Raw genomic sequence first — 24026 nt, 5'->3', positions numbered from 1 at the left:
ATTTTTTATATTTGAATATCAACATTATCTGTCCATCCTCAGTAATCCTCAGTTTACTATAATATACTCCTGTCCTGAGTCCTGACTAGTGACTCCGTCGTCTTTCCAAACGCACGCACACACACACACACACAGGGAAGGGGAGAGTGCCCCCCCCCCCATTTCCCTTTCCTCAGTGCTGTTTACTGTGGCTCTGCCTCGTCTGATCATCAGGATTAGCTTGTTAGCTGACGTTAACGTTGTAGTGATTGGTACATAAACGTTAATTTCGGGCGATGTGGGCATAAAGGAATGGCGACGGTGCAAAGCATGTAGCTGCATTGGACTCGTTGTGAGAAGAAAAAAAACATCACTGACTTATTTCGCGCCTGTAGGCGCACTGCTGTGTTAACGCTGCTCTGTTTACAACGCTGCTCTGTTTTCAAGAAACAACACGGACTGGGCTGATATCATATGACTCGCGGAGTTGCTAGAGAGTATCATATTAACCTGAACGTTGCTAGCTGCCGGAGCCCAGATATTATGACTGGATCTGCGATTGGGGCGGCAATGAGACCCGCACAGGATTTTCAAAATAAGAGTATCGATATGAATTACACGCCAGCTGGCGGGCAGACTATTATTTTTATACGCCAGGCGGTAAATCTACACGCATTTGGCGATGGGCGCCCAGTTATTTTGTTCCCTGTGAATACCGCATCAACGCTTTTTCTTATAATAATACTCTCAACCAAAGCAATGCAAGGGACATTTTTTGATTGACAGTCGAATCTGCCAATTACATCACACCGCTTGCACCCGCCTCTGCTGTTGCCACCAATCGGCAAGCGCCTATTCGGTTTTTACTTCCTGGATGTTAGCCATTGATCACAACAAGGCTAATAACATTAGCTCCCCACCGGAGTAGACTACCAGAGCTCCAGTCCACAGGAGTACTAAACGAGGCATAATGATTTTACTGCAACGAATGTTATAATAAAAGCCCTTCGTTCTATACACTTGTCTGATTGAAAACTTTATTAACAGACCGCAGAATGTGCACAACTCAGCACGCTCTGAGCAAAGGAAGGAACGGAGATATGAATTGAGTAATGCTTGCCTTGCTATGGTCCGGTAAATACGCTGATGTTATTGAACGTGTAACTATATAACGTTAATGCCACAAAACGAATGCCTTTGTTAATCAAGTAACTTTATAATAATAATAAGAAGAACGGGTCGGGGGGGGTAACCACCGGGCGCTACCAGCCTACCACCCCTGCCCGCGACACCGAGTGAACGGCGCACGACCAGAGGGGAGACTTCGAATCTGTGTTTCACTTTCAATAACTAATGCATGCTTGCCGAATCCCAAACAATATTCATGCTGCAAAGTCATCCTTTAAAGATAGACATTTAGACTAGAGGCAGGCTATATGCTATAAAGAGTAGACTACTAAAAAAAATAAAAGAAATGCATTCCAACGGTTATATTGCGGCGGTATGAAATATTACGCAAATTTGTGCGGTAAGGAAAATATCAATACCGTGGCAGCTCTACGCCTTCGCATTATTTCCGCTCCGTTGTTGAGCGAATTGTTGATTGTGGGCGGTGGCTACAACCAGGGGCTGAGATATGCAGATCAGTGCCTAATTCACGTCAGCGAACCAGTCAAATCAGAATGTATGGCTTGGTTCATTGGGGGAGGACCTTGTCTCATCTGAACTGGAGGAATGCGCAAAAAATTTAATTTGCGACATAGTGTTGATACAACCCCACATTGCTAGAAAACAATGCTAAACACTGGAAAAGGCAATTGATAAGATAGTTCCCCTTTAAAGAAATCGATTAGTCGACTAATAATCAGTAGGACTTTAAGTAATCTAATCAATTAGCCATGTTGATTTAATAAACAAATCTATAAAATTGTGTTTCCCACATGCAATCATGCACAAGGACCGTTTTAAATCTAGTGCTTACCAGAGATGTGCTTTATCATTGTTCAGGAACTAACTAGTTCAGCATGGGAAAATGTAACTAAGACCAAACTGACTGAATGAATGGTTTAAGAGTGGCAGCCCTAGCATCACCCTCCAGACACCATACATAGCTCACCATACTATGTCCACATTCAGAGGAACGGGAGATTTCTTTACCAACAAATTCAGACATTTTAAACAATTTTGAGAGCAAATCTTTATTGTAAACCCCTTAAATAGAATCTAAAGATGTCTGAATAACACAAAATATAAAAAAAAAAATAACTTTGTACGGGTGTTAATTTTGCAAAGATTTAAGCAAAGGGATAAATACTCTAAAAGGAGTAGCCTATAGTAGGTGAATAGTGAAACTATTTGTTAGCGACTACATTAGTGGTCAACTGATATTGGTTTTTCAATTACCAATATTTAGAGAGAAGGGTGGCCAATATATTACCTGTTTCTATTTTTGCATCTAATACAGTACTACAAATCGGATGCAAAATTCATTAAGTTCACTAATGTTAGCTATATTAGCTAGCTTAGCTGGTTGATGACATAAGTTTGCACTTGCTAACATTAGCCTAAATAAACACGGAGTTAGGTAAAATTGTCTGACTGAATATTGCTATATTGCAGTTTTGCAGTATTTCTTTCCAATATCTAACTTTGGAGCCCTATTTAGCCCCCCTTCCAGGTAGCTAGCATGAAGTGATTGGTATCAACGGATTCCTTTCTCTAGTTATGCCACCATTTTAGCTCTAGCATTAGAATTGAGTCTGCGAAAGATGGTAATGTCGGCAGCAGTCGTTAACATTAATGGTTGCCTGATTGTCTGGGGTAAGTAAAATATATATATAAACTAAAAGGAGAATACCTTCAAGGGAAAGAAGGGACCGCACACTCCACAGGATTGGTTTTTGCTTATTTATTGTTGCACAACTCGTTTCGCTATCGCTTCCTCAGGTGTGCGGTCCCTTCTTTCCCTTAGAGCTGCCGCGGTATTGATGTTTTCCTTACCGCACAAATTTGCGAAATATTTCCTACCGCTGCGGTTATTACCGCATACACACACAAAAAAAAAAAAAGTTTGAATGCATTTTTTTTTGTCTACTCTTTATAGCAGGGGTGTCAAACTCATTTTCACAGAGGGCCATATCAGCATTATGGTTGCCCTCAAAGGGCCAAAGACTGTATAAATGTTAATGTAATGTAAAATAAATGTAGCTACTCATTTACATATTGTTAAACATGTTTCTGTATTTATTACTTATTCAAGTTATACATATTGCATATGCATTTGCATAAATGTAAAAATATATGTTAGCTTATGTTATTTTAACAAATAATTTTAGTTTATCAGAACCCCATATTACTCCATCAATCAATGATCAAACCATTCAAGTAAATAACAAAGAAGAATATCATCAAATACAAGCTATGACATTAAGTTTGTTCAAAACCTTTTTGTCACAGTCAAGAGGGGCAGAACTAACAACTGTGAGCTGCAAAGAACACGTGGGACAGATGTAGCAAATGTTACAAAAACAAATGGCTGCACACAACCTTGCAGAGGCCATACATCCAACTAATGGAAGATAGTTTAATTAACTTTAATTAACAGATTGCAGAATGGGTACAGTACAGTACAGCTCAATACACACAATTGTTAAGGGGATGCAGACCAGAGAAAGACTTTCGACTTGTTTACATCAGGGTCCCCCATTTTCAATTCGTAATGAAATTGCTATTATGTGTCTGCATGAACACACAACTGTAACTGTACTCAAAAATAACAAAATAAGGGTTGTCTCAGTTCACAACTATATTGGTCAAGTTTTGGGTGGGACTTGTTTGCGTCCCTACAGCTTCTTATTCAATTGAGCGAGATGCTCGGTTATGTCACACAGCCAGTTTGCATCTGACAGTTCAGACAATATTTCTTCAACCCTTTGTTACCTATTTCGCCTGGATCTTTTCTGTATTTTGGGCTGTAAAATTGTCAAAGAATGTCTGAGGAGTAAGTGCTTTTTTTGCACTGGTTATTTCATCAATACCTCAGATGTTCAACATACATGTATGTGTAAGAATGTGTAATAACTAAGGCTGTCAAAGTTAAAGCTTTATTAACGCATTAACCCACAATTATTTTAACACTGCTATTTTTTAACCCAATATTAATGTAATTTTTTTTTTCTTTTTTACCTGGGCTCTTGGGGGGCCACATCAATGAGTTTGACACCTATGCTTTATAGCATATAGCCTGCCTCTAGTCTAAATGTCTATCTTTAGAGGATGACTTTGCAGCATGAATATTGTTTGGGATTCGGCAAGCACGCATTCGTCATTAAAAGTGAAACACGGATTCGAAGTCTCCCCTCTGGTCGTGCGCCGTTCACTCGGTGTCGCGGGCAGGGGTGGTAGGCTGGTAGCGCCCGGTGGTTACCCCCCCCGACCCGTTCTTCTTCTTATTATTATAACGTTACTACTTATGATTACAAAGGCATTCGTTTTGTGGCATTAACGTTATATAGTTACACGTTCAATAACATCAGCGTATTTACCGGACCATAGCAAGGCAAGCGTTTCTCAATTCATATCTCAGTTCCTTTCTTTGCTCAGAGCGTGCTGAGTTGTACCCATTCTGCGGTCTGTTAATAAAGTTTTCAATCAGACAAGTGTATAGAACGAAGGGCTTTTATTATAACATTTCGTTGCAGTAAAATCATTATGCTTCGTTCCCCCTGAGGAGCGACGGTAATCCACTCCGGTCTCCGGCGGGAGCTAACGTATTAGCCGTGTTGTGATCAATGGCTGACATTCAGGAAGTAAAAACCTAATACGCGCTTGCCGATTGGTGGTAACACACTGCAGGACGCTCCAACGTGTGACGCGTCTCTCTTCTGACCAATCAGTGGTCTGCAGTGTTTCATGTGACTTTTCTGGTACCCAATAGGGTCGCTTGGAACCTTGACAGAGAAGTAGGGTATATCTGCAGAGCCGCAAGCCCAACGAGAGCAGGGTACTTTATTATTATTATAAAAAACAGCGGTGATGCGGTATTCAGCCTAACTCTGCGGTGGGCGTGATGTAACAGCGATACCGCGGTAATACCGATACCGCGGCAGCTCTACTTTCCCTTGAAGGTATTCTCCTTTTAGTTTATTTATCTCTCTTGCGCTGACCTGCACCTCCAGTCGGGTCGGGGTCCAACCAGATGTGCACGAGTCTTATTTAGTTTAAAATATATATATATTTGGGCAAGTGGAGTTTGCTTTTTGGTTGCCCGAACAGACAAGCAGGTTTTTGCAGTTTTTTCTCTTCTCTTTCTTTTTCGTGTTTTGTTCGCTATTCACACTACATGAGATATAACTGTCCATAAATACTCAAATGTCGTTGCATTCTGCTCAGAACGCACTCTCTCTCTCCCCATCTCCAGCACGCAAACATGCAGCTGCCCAATCATACACTGACGAGCAGGGGTGCGTTGCTCATGGGACGGGGTTGCACGCTGTGCAACCGGCTATGTGAGCAGAAGCACGCGCACGCACAGCACGGATGTGCACGCACGTGCACACAGGAATGCGCTGCACTCGACTGATGTGCCAACTCGCTAAGTACCCACCTGGCTACTTTGCATAACAATAGCTCAGGTCGTCAGTAGGGCTGAACGATTAATCGATTTGAAATCTAAATCTCGATTTGGAATGATGCAATTAGCAAATCGCAAAAAAAAACAACGCAAAATATATATATATATTTTTTATTATTATTATTTATTTAACCAGGAAGTTTGGGAGAGGGAAGTAAGGGGTTTTAGATTGTGTGTTGTGAAGTTTAGACTTCAGAGAGTGAGAGTAAAGTACAGAAAAAAGGTACCGTTGGGTACCGGTATCGATTCCCAGGTAAAAAGAAAAATTTTCAGGCTCAGTGTCCCGAAAAGACCCATCGCGTAGGCCAGATGCAAGCCGCATTTTACAATAAACCTTTTTTATTATAATTGCAAATTTAATCGCAATCGCAATATCTGTCAAAAAAAATCGCAATTAGATTATTTCCCAAAATCGTGCAGCCCTAGTCGTCAAATACGTTCTCAAATACATTCACACACAACTTGTGAATGAAATGTGTTACATTCCATTCGTAGAGGCAATTAGGCATCGTCTTTAGTCTGTGCGTATGCGAGTAGGGCTGCAACTAACAATTATTTTGGTAGTCGACTAATCTGTTGATTATTTTTTCGATTAGTCGACTAATCTAACGATTATTTCTGTCACACCCTCCATCTCTGCTTCCTGTGGGCGCGGCTCCTTTTCCGGGCTCTTAGCAGACTTCTTAGCTTAACATAACAGACCGACAGTAAGTTTGGGGGAACTAATGGGATAACTGGGGTTGCAACAAAAGTGCAACTAGGGCTAAAAACACAATGCAATAAAATAATAATAATAAATAATATATCCTTCTTAGCAGACTTCTTAGCTTAACATCCCAGGGAATTAATGGGATAACTGGGGATTAGGCTTGGGCGGTATGACTGTTTTTTACGGTATACCAGGGTATTTAGAAATCCCGACGGTATTCAAAACCAATACCGTCAAAATCACAAGATCCGTTTCAGTTTATATTACAGTGAAACGGAGTTTTAACAGTGGTTGGTTGTAGTGCACTGCACACACGGGCCAGCAGAGGGCGAGACCAGTCCTCACTAGTCGAGCGAACCGCAGAGCTGGTTGTCTACACACACAGGAGGAGGAGGGGAAACCCCGCTTCACTGGAAATTAAATTAGAGTCGAGACACGCTTACCGCTGCTGCCTGGTGCTGTGGGCTAACTGGCTGTTCTGAGAGCTAACTGTTGTGTATGTGTATCACAACGGTGGTCACGCTTTACGGTAATGTTGCGACAGTGCTGTGAAAATACCGTAAAGCGTTACGTCCAGGGAGCGAAATTAACTTTTTGACTCACCGGCCAGTGGCCGGTAGATGGGAAGAATCTACCCGCCAAGCAGATTTCTTACCTGCCAACTTTTTTTTGATAAATCTTTTTTTTATTATTATTTTATATAATTTTTTTTTTAATAAAATATATATATTATATAATCATACTTGTAGTTGTATTATCTGCGAGACATCGCCACCTCGCTGTCTGCAAACAGCTCCACTGTCTGTGTGTATACTCTAGTGGCCTCCAGCTCCAGCAAGGATTCTCTGGCGCTACAGCTGGACCCTAAACTCTTACATTCAGCATGAAAGGATTCTCCTACCCTGCACCTGGACCCTAGTCAGCAGCGCTGCAGCCCTCATGCGATGTAACTGGACACTTGCAGTTGTTTATGTCGGGAGCTATCAGAAGCTAGCCAGCTGGATAACGTTACACAATGCCTCATGTATTAAACTAAAAGTGAATAGTTGACTGGGTCATTTTGTAACAGTAGCTAACATCAGCTCACGGAGGTCTCTCTGACTAGAGTAGACTAACATCAGTCACGGTGACTGTGTGTTTACATGCAGCATACAGAAACAGTTAGGGGAGGTTTAGGAGCAGCAATGCGCTCAGACAGCGAGTGAGAACTCCGCTCAGAATTGGATCATGATTTTCGGTTTTCACATGACCATTTGATTAGCCGCCACAGGGCGGTCAGTCCTCTAAGTGGGAGGCGCCAAACGTAAAAACTGCCCGCAAATGGCGGGCGGCGCTCTCTAGTTTCGGTCCCTGGTTACGTCGCAGTCCGGTGCGTTTTTGAATACACAATACTAACGTTACTAGTACTATGGTGCTGCGGGGCTCCTGGCTACCATTCTGAGAGTTAACGTTAGTATTACTAGGATGCTGCAGGCTTTTGGCTAGTGGCTCCATTCTGAGAGCTAATGATAGTAGCACTCGGATGCTGCGGGCTAACTGGCCATCTCCGCGATTTGTTTACTTGGTAACACGGGTTGCCCCCCCCCCCCCCCCCCCCGCTGATGAAAATGAAAGTCATACCGTCATATACCGTACACCGGGGTATTAGGTAATCAAGGTATAACGGTGTGAAAATTATGATACCGCCCAGGCCTACTGGGGATGTTGTTTGCTCCTGACAAGAGTCTCAAAGTCTGGGGTGATGGTAGACAAAGCAACTCTGAGGTCATGCTCAATGTCCAATCTGTTCCTCTGCTTTGTCTTCAGCTGGACCAGAGCTGAGAAGCCACTTTCACAAAGATAGGTAGTAAAAAAAATAATAATAATTATAATATTATAATTATTATTATTATATATTTTTTATGACACATCGACGCAACACATCGGCGCCGACGAGTTTTTATGATCGACGTCGTCGACTAATCGTTGCAGCCCTATATGCGAGGGGACATTTATGCGCATGCGTGCGTGCATGTGGCGTCATTAAAACACAGTGCAACCAGCTTTGAAATCAGCAACGCACCCCTGCTCACGAGTTGGCAAAATCGGCTGGTGATAAAGCATAGAGAAGGATTTCTAGCTGTGCCTAGCTGTGTGGCCCCTGTGCTGCAGGGACTGTATACAGAGCTGAGTGGCCCCTGTGCTGCAGGGACTGTATACAGAGCCGTGTGGCCCCTGTGCTGCAGGACTGTATACAGAGCTGAGTGGCCCCTGTGCTGCAGGGACTGTATACAGAGCTGAGTGGCCCCTGTGCTGCAGGGACTGTATACAGAGCTGAGTGGCCCCTGTGCTGCAGGACTGTATACAGAGCTGAGTGGCCCCTGTGCTTCAGGGACTGTATACAGAGCCGTGTGGCCCCTGTGCTGCAGGGACTGTATACAGAGCTGAGTGGCCCCTGTGCTGCAGGGACTGTATACAGAGCTGAGTGGCCCCTGTGCTGCAGGACTGTATACAGAGCTGAGTGGCCCCTGTGCTGCAGGGACTGTATACAGAGCCGTGTGGCCCCTGTGCTGCAGGGACTGTATCTACACAGAGGCACTTAATCTATTCCAATGTTATCCAGAAACACACCATGGACAGGCCTCCTCTTCCCAAAAATATACACGTTTTTAGTCCATAATGAGCCGTTTGTTCACCAGATCTGCGTTTTTCGAGACCACACGATTCTAATTGTACAGTAACTCAACTTGGCGCACACGCATTATGATGAAATAATGGGCCAACACCTGGGTCGTTTAGCAGATTTTGCCTGTTGTAGGGCATTATTTTGTCATGCGCCAAGTTGATCAGAAGCATGCAGCCACGTAAACACAGAGCTGATGAACAAACAATTCATTATGGACTCATAAATCGACTATCTTTGGAAAAAGGAGGCTTTGGGCTGTCTGTGGTGAGTGTTTGGGGAAGATTGACTCCAGGTGGATCTCCAGTTTTTTTAGTGAACCCGTTCCCGACTCAGTCCTTGTAGCACAGAGTCGGGTTCACATGGCTACGCTGGACTTGTTGGGCTGTCAGAAAATGAACAGTGAACTATTATGGTTTAGAGGGCTGCACGATTTTGGGAAATAATCTAATTGCGATTTTTCTGACAGATATTGCGATTGCGATTACATTTGCGATTATATATATATATAAGGTACATATATATATATATATATATATATATATATATACAAAAAAAAAAGCAGCCCCACAAAGGTTCATTGTAAAATGCGGCTTGCATCTGGCCTACGCAGTGGGTCTTTTCGGGACACCGAGCCTGAAAATGTTTCTTTTTACCTGGGAATCGATACCGGTACCCAACGGTACCTTTTTTTCTGTACTTTACTCTCCCTCTCTGAAGTCTGAACTTCACAACACACAATCTAAAACCCCTTACCTCCCTCTCCCAAACCGATCTTGTATCTCAATGGGACTTCCTGGTTTGCGATTTGATTATTGCATCATTCCAAATCGCGATTTTGATTAAAAAAACGATTAATCGTGCAGCCCTAAGTATGATTTTTACCACAACTTTAACACTAGAAAAGCCAGGCTTTCTATACTCTATACTGAAATTGGGACTGATGCCCAGTGGTGTTAGAAATCTGTCTAAACTCAGTGTAACACAGGAACAAAACCTATAAACTTTTAAGCTATTATGTACTGCACAACTGTCCTCTGTTGACAGACAGACATAATGTACTTCCATTACCGAGCATGAGTAACGTCCTTATTCAGAAAAAATAAATAACGCACATCCTCCATTCCTTGGTGCTGAGCCAAACTGTAAAAACAGTAGTACATGAAACAAAGCGGGGCTCGCAACTCACTTTTGATGCTCAAAGGTGTTTTAATTGTGACAAAAAAAGATAGCAGATACATACAACATTTCGACCCTTCCGGTCTTTTTCAAGTATGAGAAATACTTGAAAAAGACCGGAAGGGTCGAAACGTTGTATGTATCTGCTATATTTTTGTCACAATTAAAACACCTTGGAGCATCAAAAGTGAGTTGCGAGCCCCGCTTTGTTTAACGTCCTTATTCAATCATGATGTTAACTTACTGAGGTGCCAAAAAATGCGATACTGATATCAAAACTAGTCAACATCACGTCTAACTTTATATCATTAATACAAGGCGCAAATCCAGACAGCGATTCATCCCATTCAACTCCAAAAGCCAATCCATGAAGAAGCCAGAGTTGTATCCACACAACCCCAGCATAGGGACTGCCTATAACACAGGGCTCCAGACTAACCTTTTCCACGAGGAGCACTGGTGCTCCTTACTGAGAATTTTAGGAGCACCAGCACAAAAGTTAGGTGCACCACTTAAATCGACAGTGTAGAGAGATACAAATGGAGCAGCAATTGCTGTAATCTATCGGATGGATTCTACTAGTTTGGAGAGTGTGTGTGGAGAGTGTATTGTTGGGCTAGCAAAAAAAAGGGAATATGGTCTGAGTGGATATTATTTTAGATCCACACCTAATTAGTCTCAGTTCCTTTTACATTTTTATTAAATCACCACACAGCCTTATCTGGCCTACGTGGTGGGTCTGCTCGGGACACGGAGCCTGGAATTATATATTAAAAAAAAATCTTATTCTATTTATTTTTGAGCTTTCTGTATTTTTCACCAATCCCAATTTACTGTCATGCACTTGTCCTAATAAACTAACCAGTACACTGTAGCACTCAACACTTTGATGAACATTGTTACTCAGCTGATAGAGTTGTGCCCTTCCTGATGACTTGTCGTACAGAACTTGTAAGTCGTTTTCGATAAAAGCGTCAGCTAAATGACTAAATGTAAAGAGAGAGAAAGCCCCCCCTTTCCTCACTATTGGAACTCCGCTGTTTTCTCGCTGTGTCTGTGAATGTTTCCAGGGTTAGCAGTTAGCGTTAGCAGCTAATGTTAGTTTAGGTTTTCACCGTGACGGGGCATACAGGAATGGCGAGGATGCAAAGCATGTTAGACGCATTGGACCCGTTGCTTGCAGAGTTTTCACTGCACATAGAAACAGCGTGGGACAAAAAAGCAGGGACTTATTTGCAAGGCACACTGGTGCGCCTAGTTATAATTTCGGGTCGCACTGACTCCAAAATAGGTCACAAAATGCGACCAAATAGGTGCACTCTGGAGCCCTGTAACATGACCTGTACTTGCCCCGATGGGCAAGTGCTTTTGAGACCTTAGTGTTGTCAAGTGTCAACCCCTCGATATTTGGCAGATTCAAATAAAGTCTATTGGTCGACCACAAGACTGTAAATAACGTATTAGGCCTAACTGATTGACAGCATTCCAATTAGTGCATATCTGGCCATGTCCTAGTCCTCATACAGAGAGAGGACGTTATGTATTTTTCCTGTTCACCCTGTTAAAGGAGTCAATGTGCCGAGAAGAGGGGAGTTCTGGAGTATTTTGCTGTGTGTTCCTGGTAGGTCTACTGGTAGCTGTGTCATTCTGGCATGGACCCACGGCCTCTTGTGGGAAGTCCCTCGGCTCGTCACTGCCGGTAAAATGTGTTTATGAATGGACTGCTGTTACTGCTTTCACAGAGAAAGGTCCCAGAGCCTCTGTTTAAACTACAGCAGCGTGTGGCTTTAGTCTTCCAGATTTAATCTTCAAAAATAACATCATATAGGCTTAAATACGAGATGGTAACTAATGATGTTTTAAACGTGTTTGCACGAAAGGAAGGAAGAATCTTTCACCCTCCTTCCCTCCTGTTCTCTCCATCTGACTCATCATTCATACCAATGCTGATTAGTCATTTACAGTAGGCCTACCTTCTATTGTTGGACCTCAGCCTTGAATACACCCAATGTCCTGTTGGATAACAAATTATTTTGGAATAGTCTGGTTAAACACAAAAATACTGTACAGCTTAAAAACTTTAATTGACCAGAGTAGTTACTAGGAATTTAAGGAATTTCATTGTTATTCTTTAGGCAAATATTTGAATTTGATATATATCATAAACATTGTATATTATTTTGAACACTGTTCAATTAGATTAATTGAGATACTAATGGGTATGCAAGTGAGATGGGACAATCAGCACCAACTAAGTGTTAGTTCATAGTATCTTGTTTATAAAAGTAGGTGAACATATTAACTTTGTAACATCAATGATACATTTACAGATGGATGCAGCTGGATTTTCTGCTTTCACTACAATGCATCAGTTCTTCTTTTAACACCCATAGAGGATGTAACATGTAGCTTTTCTCCGGTGCAGCTAATGTGTGTCATGTCTCCTTCCTCTGCCAGGGAAGAAGAAGAACCCAGGGCTGAAGCTCTCCGGGGCCGTGTTTGAGCCACAAGCAGTCGCAGCGTAGGTGCCTCCTCTACTACTGGGTGCTACTGGGCAGAGGCAACACATAGGCTACATAGGGAGGTGTAGTGGTTACGTCATTGCCGTTTTTCCATGTTCCACCCTCTGTCCAATGCAATGTATTTCCCCATTGCCCATTTCTAAATCGTCTCGTTTAAAACAAATAAAGCATTAACATTTGCATGGTGTACCTTTCTGTACGTATTCATCCACAATCTATAGCTCAACATGAAAATATTCGCAATTAATCATAAAAGAAATCGCCAAATTTTATTTCAACCAAAAATGCTTAAACAATAATGTTAGTGATAGAAGGGAACTCATTTTTGTGCAAAAATGGAAAGCTTTTCAATTTCCATGCGGCAGAATTGTTACAATAGCCGATAATCCATTTTCCCAATGATAAATCCCTATACGGGTGGACCTCGCAGGCGGTCCAAAGCGACGTCAGACTACACCTCCCTTGTCCTATATATAAGATACAACAGGACTTTATTATCCCTAGGGGAGCGGGAGCCAGTGAAATAGGGGCAGTGAAATCAGTTTCTGTGGGGGGAACCACTGCCCCCTGTGTTACTTTTGTGTTACTGCAGTTAGGAGAGGCTGCGGAGAGGCTGCGGAGGAGCGGGTTGGATGGGGATGAAACTGACACATGATTTTATTGCAATTGATTGTGTGGTGGTGAAGGAGGCAATTTCCACCCTACATTGCGCAGAGAGCTTTGAGTGTCTAGAAAAGCGCTATATAAATGTAATGAATTATTAATTAATTATAAACTGACTATATAATTTGATACTATCTCATTTCTAATTCAATATTTTCATTAATTTCCAATAGATCTTATGAATCAATTATAAGCTAATGATGCAATGTGTAAATTGACTCCATATGCAGTTTTTGCTCCGTGTTTGTTAACTTCTAATGTCTCCTACTGCAGGGCCCCTCGCGATCTTGACTCTAAAGCTTGCGTCACGATTGGAGATAAGGTGAATATGGTGTTGTGTTCTCTCCTCTTTAACTCTTCTTCTGCAGACCTGAATAAAGCTGACCTGTTTCCGTCCTCTCTCTCTCTCTCTCTCTCTCTCTCTCTCTCTCTCTCTCTCTCTCTCTCTCTTTCTTTCTTTCTTTCTTTCTTTCTTTCTTTCTTTCTTTCTTTCTTTCTTTCTTTCTTTCTTTCTTTCTTTCTTTCTTTCTTTCTTCCTTCCTTCCTTCCCCCCCCCAGAACTTTGTGGTGAAGGCGGATGACTTGGAGCAGATTGCAGAGCTGGGGAGGGGAGCGTACGGGGTGGTGGACAAGATGAGACATCTGCCCAGTGGTGTTATCATGGCCGTCAAGGTAGGCTGGCTCCCCGCTGCTCAGGTTACATGACTTGGCTGCTCGCTAGATAGTCCCGGTTTTTTAAATAGTGCTATGAGTCATAGCTGTACTCGGTATGCACTGCAGAACTCAAAATGAGCTTTTCCTCTGGCACTACCAACTTTCTCAGTTGTTTGCATCAGCACATGATTTGGGTGCACCTATTATTATTATGATTATTGTTTTTGTTGTTCTTTCTGCCATGCAATATTTGCATGACTAATGAGTAATTACATACTGTAATTTCTTTAAAATTAGAATTAGCAATGGCTGATATAACAGGATAACTCCTTTTTCAGAAAAATATATAGAACGAAAAAAAAATTTATGACTATTTCATTCTCCATCGTTGAGCGATTACTTTCATCTAAACGCTGAAATGCATGTCGGAAGGAGCTCAAGGTTTTGGGTCATGCATCATCAATCCCTACACAGGTTTTGTGTTTGTAGTTTATAGCATCTCCTGGCAGGGATAAAGCAGTGCACCGTTTCTATAGTTGCCAGTTTCAAAGCTTCACTCTGAAACTGCGTTGATCCGGTACCAAGTGTAGAGTTGCCTGCCTGACTGTCCACATTGCTTACAATGCACACACATCGCTTTCTCTTCATAAATTAACCACAGCAGTTTAAAGGTCTTTGCAGACGGTAAGCAACACTCCGCCTGCATGCCCACTTGTATCGATTGAATATTTATATGACTCATTTGATTTATTAGGACAACGTTGTCTACTAACTATGGATGGGTGTGATTCTGTTACACATTCTGTGTGCTTAAACCTTGAACAGTTAACATGCATGATCTAAACAGAGACATTGACCCAGAGAGGAATTTCTTTAATAATGTGACTATTAATTGCTGCTACTACACCGATGACCAGTTCAAGGAAAAATTCCAACTTGAACACAACATATCGATCATACATTTCAATAGCAGGAGTTTATATGCTAATTTTAATAAGATTAAAGATTATATTGAACAGTTCACCAGACCATTCAGCATAATTGCAATATCGGAAACCTGGAACAACATGGAGAAAGGGGTGGATTTTGAGTTGGAGGGATATAATTTTAATTGCATGAATAGAGTAAATAAAAAGGGAGTGGGAGTAGGACTATATGTAGACAGAAGGTTAAAGTTCAAGATAGTTGAAAGTATGACGATGGTAATTGACGATTTATGTGAATGTATTGCTATTGAAATTGACATGGGAAAAAGGAAGAACATCATTGTCAGTTGCATTTACAGAGCTCCCAGCTCTAGCATAGAAAGATTCAGAGAAACGATGGAAGGTATGACTACAAACACTGACCAGAAGGTTACTTTTATTTGTGGTGATTATAATATAGATTTTTTAAATCCTAACAAACTATCATTGATAGAAGAATTTAAGGATGCAATGTATAGTAGGAGTCTATATCCTATTATTACAAAACCGAGTAGAATCACATGTCACTCAGCAACATTAATAGATAATATACTTACTAATAATTTAATAGATAATATAGAGAGTGGACTATTAATAAACGACATTAGTGACCATTTACCGGTGTTTGTAGTCTATCATTGTGATGTTAAAGTGGTTGATAGTAAAGTAATCATGCAAAGGAGATTAAGAACGATGCAAAGGAGATTAAGAACGGAGGACACTTTAAATAGGTTCAGAAAAGAACTATTATCACAGGATTGGAGAAATGTATATGAATCAATAGATGTGGATTCTGCTTATGATTCTTTTCTGAATATGTTCCTGCTGTTATATGACAGAAGCTGTCAAATGCAGCAAAGTAGAACAAATGCAAAAAAATCTGACAAACCCTGGATTACGGGAGGTCTGTTGAATGCTTGTAAAAGAAAAAACCTTATATAGAGAATTTATAAAGCATAGAAATAAAGAGAAAGAAATTAAGTATAAACTATAAAAAAATAAACTAACTGATATTGTTAGAAAATGTAAAAAAGAGTACTATAATAATGTATTAGAAAAAAATTAAAAATAACATAAAGGCAACATGGAATATATTAAACTCAATTAACTAGTTCTGGCTTTCCAGATGAATTTATAGATGAGGGAAAGTCAGTAAGTAATCAAAATGAGGTGGCAGAAGGATTCAACAGATTCTTTGTGAATGTGGGGCCTAAATTGGCAGAGGAGATAACCCCGCCACAAGGGGGAGGTGTTTCTAATTATTTTGAAGAAAGAAACCCAAGTACTATCTTCTTGAGAAAAACGGATAAAAATGAAATTATGGATACTGTGAACAATTTTAAGAATAAAACATCAACAGATTGGAACGGCATTGACATGACCTTAATTAAGCAAGTAATAATAGCCATAGCAGACCCTTTTTGTAACCTCTCATTCAAACTGGGTGCCCACCAAAATGTAAACTGCAAAAGTGATACCGATCTTCAAAGCCGGTGAGAAAAATCTATTCACCAATTACAGGCCGGTTTCTCTCCTTTCCCAGTTCTCAAAGATAATGGAAAAGGTATTTGCTGCACGATTGGACAGTTTCATTGATAAACACGCATTACTTATAGACAGTCAATATGGATTTAGAATCGAATCATTTAACGTCATTGGCACTAATGGACCTAGTAGAAGAACTGACGAGCATAATTGATAATAAGAAGTTTGCAATAGGGGTCTTCATAGATCTGAAGAAGGCGCTTGACACTATAAATCATGATATTCTGCTACTAAAATTGGAAAGGTATGGGATCAGAGGAGTAGGGCTCAATTGGTTAAAGAGTTACTTAGAACAAAGACAACAGTTTGTGCAGTTGGGGGAGTACAGGTCCACTCAGTCAAACATAATCTGTGGTGTGCCACAAGGGTCAATTCTGGGCCCGAAACTATTCATACTGTATATAAATGATATAGGTAATGCGTCTAAAATATTGAAAAATGTCATTTTTGCTGACGATACAAATGTCTTCTGTGAGGGAGAGAACCTCCAAATGCTTTTAAAGAATGTTGCAGCTGAGCTAACCAAGCTGAAAGTGTGGTTTGATGTAAATAAATTATCATTAAATATAAAAAATAAAATAAAATCATGATATTTGGTAAACGTGATATACAAGTAAATACACCGGTGGAACTAATGATTGATAGTATTAAACTGGAGAGGGTATTTGAGAATACATTTCTGGGTGTGATAATAGACCACAAACTCAACTGGAAACCTCATATCAAATATGTCAGGACTAAATTGGCACGGAGTGTTGGTGTTCGATGCAAGATAAAACACATTCTAAACCAAAAAACACTTTATACACTGTACACTCTTCCTACCATATATGAGCTACTGTGCGGAGGTGTGTTGTAATACCTACAAAAGCACTCTACAGCCAATATGCACCATGCAAAAAAAAGTAATAAGAATAATCAACAATGTAGGATATTATGAACACACCAATAACTTATTTATAAAGCTACAAGCATTGAAATGTATGGACCTAGTGGATTACAAAACTGCCCTCATTGTATACAAAGCCAGATATAAACTAATCCCAGGCAACATTCAAAAATGGTTCAGAGACAGGGAAGGAGAATATAACTTAAGAGGGAGAGGGAATCTTAAACAACCAATGGTAAACACCACGCTGAAAAGCATGTGAATATCGGTGTGTGGAGTGAAGTTGTGAAATAATTTACCCGAATACATCAAACTGAGTAAACATGTGGCACAATTTAAAAAGCAGCTAAAAAAATACACATTGGAAAAATACAGAAATTAGTATTGAGGATAAAAAAGGTTATGTTATATTGTGTATGTAGTGCTGTACTATATGCACTGCTGTCAAGTGAATCAAGTTTTTTTTCTTGTAATCTTTTAATATAAGTAAAAGTATATTCTATATTGTAATACACTAAATTATGTTATATCTAGTAAAATTAATGGAAGAACAAATATAAATGTAAGGGGGTAGGGATCAATGAGCTTAGCTTCCCTCTACTCCTTTTTTGGACATGTCTGCTAACCAAACACATTGCTCTTGACCTTTTTGTTTATAATTCCTTATTTCTTTCTTTTTTTATATTTTTTTCTTTTAATGTTTTTTTTTATTTGTTGCTATGATTGTTCGGTTCGACGGAACAAGATATCGTGAGTTGTTTGGAGAAATATGGAGAATAAGGGTGTGTTCACATCTGAAAGTCCAGGGATAGCCAAGTCGTTCATCTATTGGACTAGCACTCACAAACGTAAACAGTTGCCGATAGAGAGATAGAGAGAGAGAGAGATAGATAGAGAGAGAGAGAGACTGTCCGCGCGCGTCGCCAGTCTAGAGAGACAGAGAGGAAGAGAGAGACTGTCCGCGCGCGGCACCAGTCTAGAGAGACAGAGAGAGGAAGAGAGAGACTGTCCGCGCGCGGCGCCAGTCTAGAGAGACAGAGAGAGGAAGAGAGAGACTGTCCGCGCGCGGCGCCAGTCTAGAGAGACAAAGTGGACCATGGTTTGTTTGCTGTTGGTGTGAACGCAAAACGAACTTTATATAGTATCTAATCTAGAGCAAATGAGTGACGGGTGCCTAGTGGCGGCGGTTGCGCGACCCAACTCAAATGAATGACAGGCGCGCGGATAGTCTCTCTCTGCCTCTCTCTCTGCCTCTCTCTCTCTGCCTCTCTCTCTCTGCCTCTCTCTCTCTCTTCCTCTCTCTCTCTCTCTATCTCTATCTCTACTCTCTAGTCGACTTGCGCCACGCTCGTAATGACAGTATCTCTCTGCTTTATCACAAGAGACGCTGTCGGCAACTGTTTACGTTTGTGAGTGCTAGTCCAATAGATGAACGACTTGGCGACAGCATGTCATTTGTTTACAAATTAGATCCGCACCAAACAGGGTAGTGTGAACGCAGACCAAAATCAAACAATGTATCATTTTCACATTTGGTCCACCAGAAAGGACTATCCCCAGACTTTCAGGTGTGAACACACCCTAACATGTCCAAAAATAAACTTTTTCATTCATTCATTCATTCATTCATTCATTCATATCCAAGTCTCTACCGGGAGCTTGGTGTGTCTTGGCGAGGGCTCGTATGGAACGCACAATAATTTTAAGGGGCGAGCGGATGCTTTCGTTTCCATATTCCCAGTTTCGGGATTGGCTCTCACATATTCAAATGTAGCAGAGACAAGACTGCCTACATAACAACATTTGGCCCCTGTTCATCAAAAACAAGATTTCAAGCAGCGTCGACCAGGCCAATTCCTTTTTCATCAACAAAAAAACAATGAATAGCAAATGGACCTTCAGGTCCTTTTCTGGGTGGGTGACCACGTTCAATCCCGCTACTTGGGGTCTCAATTCATGGGTCGTGCCAAAGCGGTGGATCTACTCCCGAGAGAGAAGTAAAAGTAAGAAATGTTACCTTATCATAACATTTATTGACTGATAACAGCCACGTTGCATAATACAGGTATGTAGCAGTGGCCTAAAACTGTAACGTTACTGGCAGAAAGATGAAGCTCTCTATCACTCATCTTCCATAAGAGTAACGTTAACGTCAGAGATACCTCAGCGAGAGATGGAATTCTAGCTTACATTAACTAACATTATGTGCTGGCAAAATTTGTGATTTATAATGCAGTTGGTTGGTTGTGATGACAGACACATATTTAATAGACCACAAATATAGCAACAATTACATGTATTTCTTTTTTTTATCCACTTTTTCTCCCATTTTCTATATTTTCTCCCATCCCAATTTCGTATCATCCAATTCAACCCTCCCCTGTCACGAACGCTGTTTCTTGCCTCCCACAAGCCGGCTGCAATGTGGACTAAGTCATACATAGCACAAGTCCCCTCCGGTACTTGAGGTAACAGCAGTCGCATCTTTTCACCTGCGCAGCTCGATCTCTCAGTGGCGAGGAGTAACGCGTGGGAGGCTCACGCTGCCTCCGACACTTCCTGATTCTACTGCGCAGGCGCACCAACCGACCTGTAGGTGTCGCTGTCCACAACGCCCGATCCCCACCCATCAGTTTCCCACCCCCTAATACGGCCAATGTGTATTAGTATGAACGACCAGCTAAACTGAAAGCAATGTGGAGCGCTGGGCTCGAACAGGCAAGCCCAGCGTCTCCGCCATTCGTGGTGAGCGCCTTGCCCATTACACCACGTAGCCGCCTCAATTACATGTATTTCTATCAAGTACCTGGATGGCCCTGTATTGATTTAATGATTAGGTGACAAGCTGTAACATAACATTGGCAGCTCATTAGATAATTATAATTTTCTCAGGAGGTAGAGCGGTCGTCTGGTAATCGGAAGGTTCCCAGTTTGATTCCCACTCCTCCCTGGCAGTGGGTCAAAGTGTCCTTGAGCAAGACCCCTAACTCCTAATTTCTCCCGATGAGCAGGTTGGCACCTTGCATGGTTGCCTCTGCTGTCGGTATGTGTGAGTGAATGGGTGAATGTGAGGAACAAAATTGTAAAGTGCTTTGGATAAAAGCGCTATATAAATGCACCATTTACCATTTTAATAATATTACACACACAGAGTAGGATGTACTGTAGCTGTGGACACATTCTCTCTCTCTTTAAATATTGTTGCTAGTCGGGGCGCTCCAGTAGCACACCACATAGCGTGCTGAGTCACGAAGCGGTCGTCCCGGGTTCGTTTCCCAGTCCCGGCGACCATTTGCTGCATCTCTTCCCTACCTCTCAATACAACTTGCGAGAAAGGAATATTTTTCCAAAATGATCTCAGAAAATATGAGTAACTCCAGGGTACTTTTTTCCACCATCGACCGGCTGATTAACATGCCACCCCCCCATATACCGCAGCAATCGGCCACAAAATGTGAAGAGTTCGCAGTTTTCTTTAATGAAAAAATATCATTGATTAGAGCAAGCATTGCCTCTGATATAGATCTGGCTGTGAGTGGAAACCCACCTGAGATAACTATGGGGGAATTCACATGTATTACATTACCTGACCTCTGTAAGATTGTCTCTGAGTGTAATTCCGCCACCTCCTGCCTTGATCCTATACCAACAGCATTTCTCAAGCGGGTGTTCGATAGTGTCTCAAATCATGTCCTTGAAATCATAAATATGTCGCTTCAAACAGGCACTTTTCCAGATGCATTTAAAACGGCTGTAGTAAAACCACTACTAAAGAAAACAAACTTGGATGTAAACGAACTAAAAAGCTATAGGCCAATATCGAACCTTCCATTTATCAGCAAGATATTAGAAAAGATAGTCTCAGTACAAATAAACTCCTTTCTCAAAGATAATAACATCATGGAGGAATTACAATCGGGTTTCAGAACAAATCACAGCACTGAAACTGCCCTTACTAAAATAGTTAGCGACCTCAGGCTAAACTCCGATGCTGGCAAAGTCTTAATTTGTGTCCTATTGGACCTTAGTGCAGCGTTCGATACGATTGACCATAATATCCTGATCAGTCGTCTTGAAAGACTGGTTGGCTTTTCCGATCATGTACTAAATTGGCTCATAACATACATTAAGGGAGAAGGTTCTATGTTAAGCTTGGAGACAATGTATCCGAGAAACATGACAGCAACTTTGGAGTTGCACAAGGAAGCTGCCTTGGTCCATTACTCTTCTCACTATATATGCTGCCCCTCTGGGACATCATTCGAGACCACAATGTATGCTTCCATAGTTATGCTGATGATACACAACTATATATCTCCGCAGAACCAAATAACACTACAGCCATACAGTCCATTACAAACTGTCTGTTAGCAATAAACAAGTGGATGAACAATAACTTCCTAAAATTAAACGAAAGCAAGACCGAAATCCTATTGATCGGCCCAAAAGCGAAAAGGGAAGTGCTGTGTGAAAACCTAGGGAGTCTGTCATCCTATGTAAAGACTGAGGTTACAATCCTAGGTGTCATCTTGGACTCAGACCTGACCTTTAAGTCTCATATTAATAAGGCCATGAAAACGTCATTCTTCCACCTAAGAAACATAGCGAAAGTAAGACCTTTCGTAAATAAAAAGGATGCAGAGACACTGATTCATGCTTTTGTCTCAAGCCGGCTTGACTATTTTAATGTACTGTTCACTGGTCTTTCCAAAAGCAACCATTGGGAAGCTTCAGCTTATCCAAAACTCTGCAGCTCGATTACTAACTCATACAAAGAGAAGAGAACATATCACTCCAGTCCTAGCCACTCTGCACTGGCTTCCAATAACTCATAGAATTGATTTTAAGGTCCTTTTCCTGACATATAAAGCTCTTAATGAGCAAGGCCCAAAATACATAGCAAATTCCCTAGTTAGTTATCTGCCCTCAAGAACGCTACGGTCATCCACTACAGGTTTACTAGACACACCCAGAAACCAAAAGAGGATAGGAAGTATGGCATTTGCCAACTATGCCCCAAAACTATGGAACACACTACCAACACACATCAGAAACGCCAGCTCCATACACATTTTTAAAGGAAAATTAAAAACGTACCTATACAGTCTAGCTTACAAATAGTGTACCATGCCTTAGGGAAAGCGAGTATCTTATTGAAATGTTTTTATTATTATGTTTTTATTTTTTATGTATTGATCGTTTACTGAAATGTTATTTTACTGTACTTTGCCTATTGCCGTACTTTTATTACTGTTGTCTTATTAATGTGATGCTTTATTTTTAGTACCCGGAGCTGCTAACTGGCTAACGTTATTAGAGCTAACGTTGCTACCTGCTGTACCCGGAGCTGCTGACGTTATGAGAGCCAACGTTGCTACGTACTGTACAAGTGCATTGGTTTAGTGCACTTCCTACTTCCGGTTGCTGCTAAACAAGTACAAGTGCATTGGTTTAGTGCACGTTATGAGAGCTAACGTTGCTACCTACTAGATATTGGTTTAGTGCACGTTATGAGAGCTAACGTTGCTACCTACTAGTTATATTTCGTATCTGGCTTATCGCGTCCCGCTCAAGCCTATTGAGATACCCCTTATCTCCTGTACCTACTGTACTCCACCACGAACACAACTTGTACACCCACACCTGACCGGGTCCCGCCTCTATGGAGGCGTAGCCTATAAGACCATGGCCATGGTCACCAACACACCCTTCCTCTATTTTCGTTCCATCATATTGGATGCAGTGCACCTTATGTAACTAGTAGTATGAAAAAGATTGGAGGAATTGCGTAATGTTGAAAGCTTACCGGAGGTTTGCGTGCCCCTGGCATCTTCGAAGCATGTTTCAGCGACACGACGGACCTATGTTGATGTTTCCTCGTCTGACGACAGCAGATCGAGGGGCAGCGTACATGGTTTGGCTATCGGGCCAGCTTGTACAACGGTGAGCCCTGTGTCATCAGGCACGGGTATTACTGTTAGTAATGCTGGGTTGTTTGTTACACAACCATGTTGTGTGTCGGCGCCAGGGGGGGATGGTTTGGTGAACGTTCACTGCGGTGAACGGGTTCCAAACGGTCCTGCAAGCGTGCTGTTAAACAACTAATGCTAGCTACATGCTAATACTAATGCTACATGCTGAACTCTACTGCTACGCTGTTCTAATGTCTCCGCCGTGAGATGTTGTCACTTCTCCCTCCTCTTGCCCGGTTCATCAATGAAGGTCAGTCGGTAGCTGTTGTGGGGGTTTTGCTGAGTCCTATTTACCTTTTTACGGGTAAATGGGTTGACAACAGGGTAGGCCGTTGCTAGGTAGCCTAGCCAGGTACGTTACCTTTGTGTTCCGGCGGGGTCTGTTGAACGGTGTCCCCATCTGGGAGCCGATCCGTGAGCTCGGCGGTGTAGCAGTAGAGCTATACTACTGCAGGATGGGACTTAACGGCGGGTTAGGGCTCAGCTGGCTATATTTTGAATGAAGGCGGGACTATTTCGCTCTGGTCCGCCTCCCCTTAACGCTGTGTATATGGGTTTGCTCATTCTACAGTATTTTGTGGTTTAGTTCTTTTATTCATTTAACCCTTTCATGGTGCACACCACAGTGGAGGTTGCTGTTTGCAACCACCAATGG

The 24026-nt window shown here is 41.6% G+C and overlaps 1 protein-coding gene across 1 annotated transcript in view; it reads left to right on the top strand.

Moving 5' to 3' along the window:
• LOC311240905 (dual specificity mitogen-activated protein kinase kinase 6-like) overlaps nt 1-24026 on the top strand; it is a 49189-nt gene that overhangs the window by 8037 nt on the left and 17126 nt on the right. The window contains exons 2-4 of the mRNA XM_084329516.1: nt 12619-12682; nt 13620-13668; nt 13905-14018. Coding sequence (XP_084185642.1) covers nt 12619-12682; nt 13620-13668; nt 13905-14018 — 227 coding nt within the window. The remainder of the gene's footprint in view (nt 1-12618; nt 12683-13619; nt 13669-13904; nt 14019-24026) is intronic.

Source organism: Notolepis coatsorum, assembly GCF_963971535.1.
Source record: "Notolepis coatsorum genome assembly, chromosome: 14".
Taxonomy (NCBI): domain Eukaryota; kingdom Metazoa; phylum Chordata; class Actinopteri; order Aulopiformes; family Paralepididae; genus Notolepis; species Notolepis coatsorum.
The sequence above is the reverse complement of the archived record's forward strand: the minus strand, read 5'-3'. Positions and strand labels throughout refer to the sequence as shown.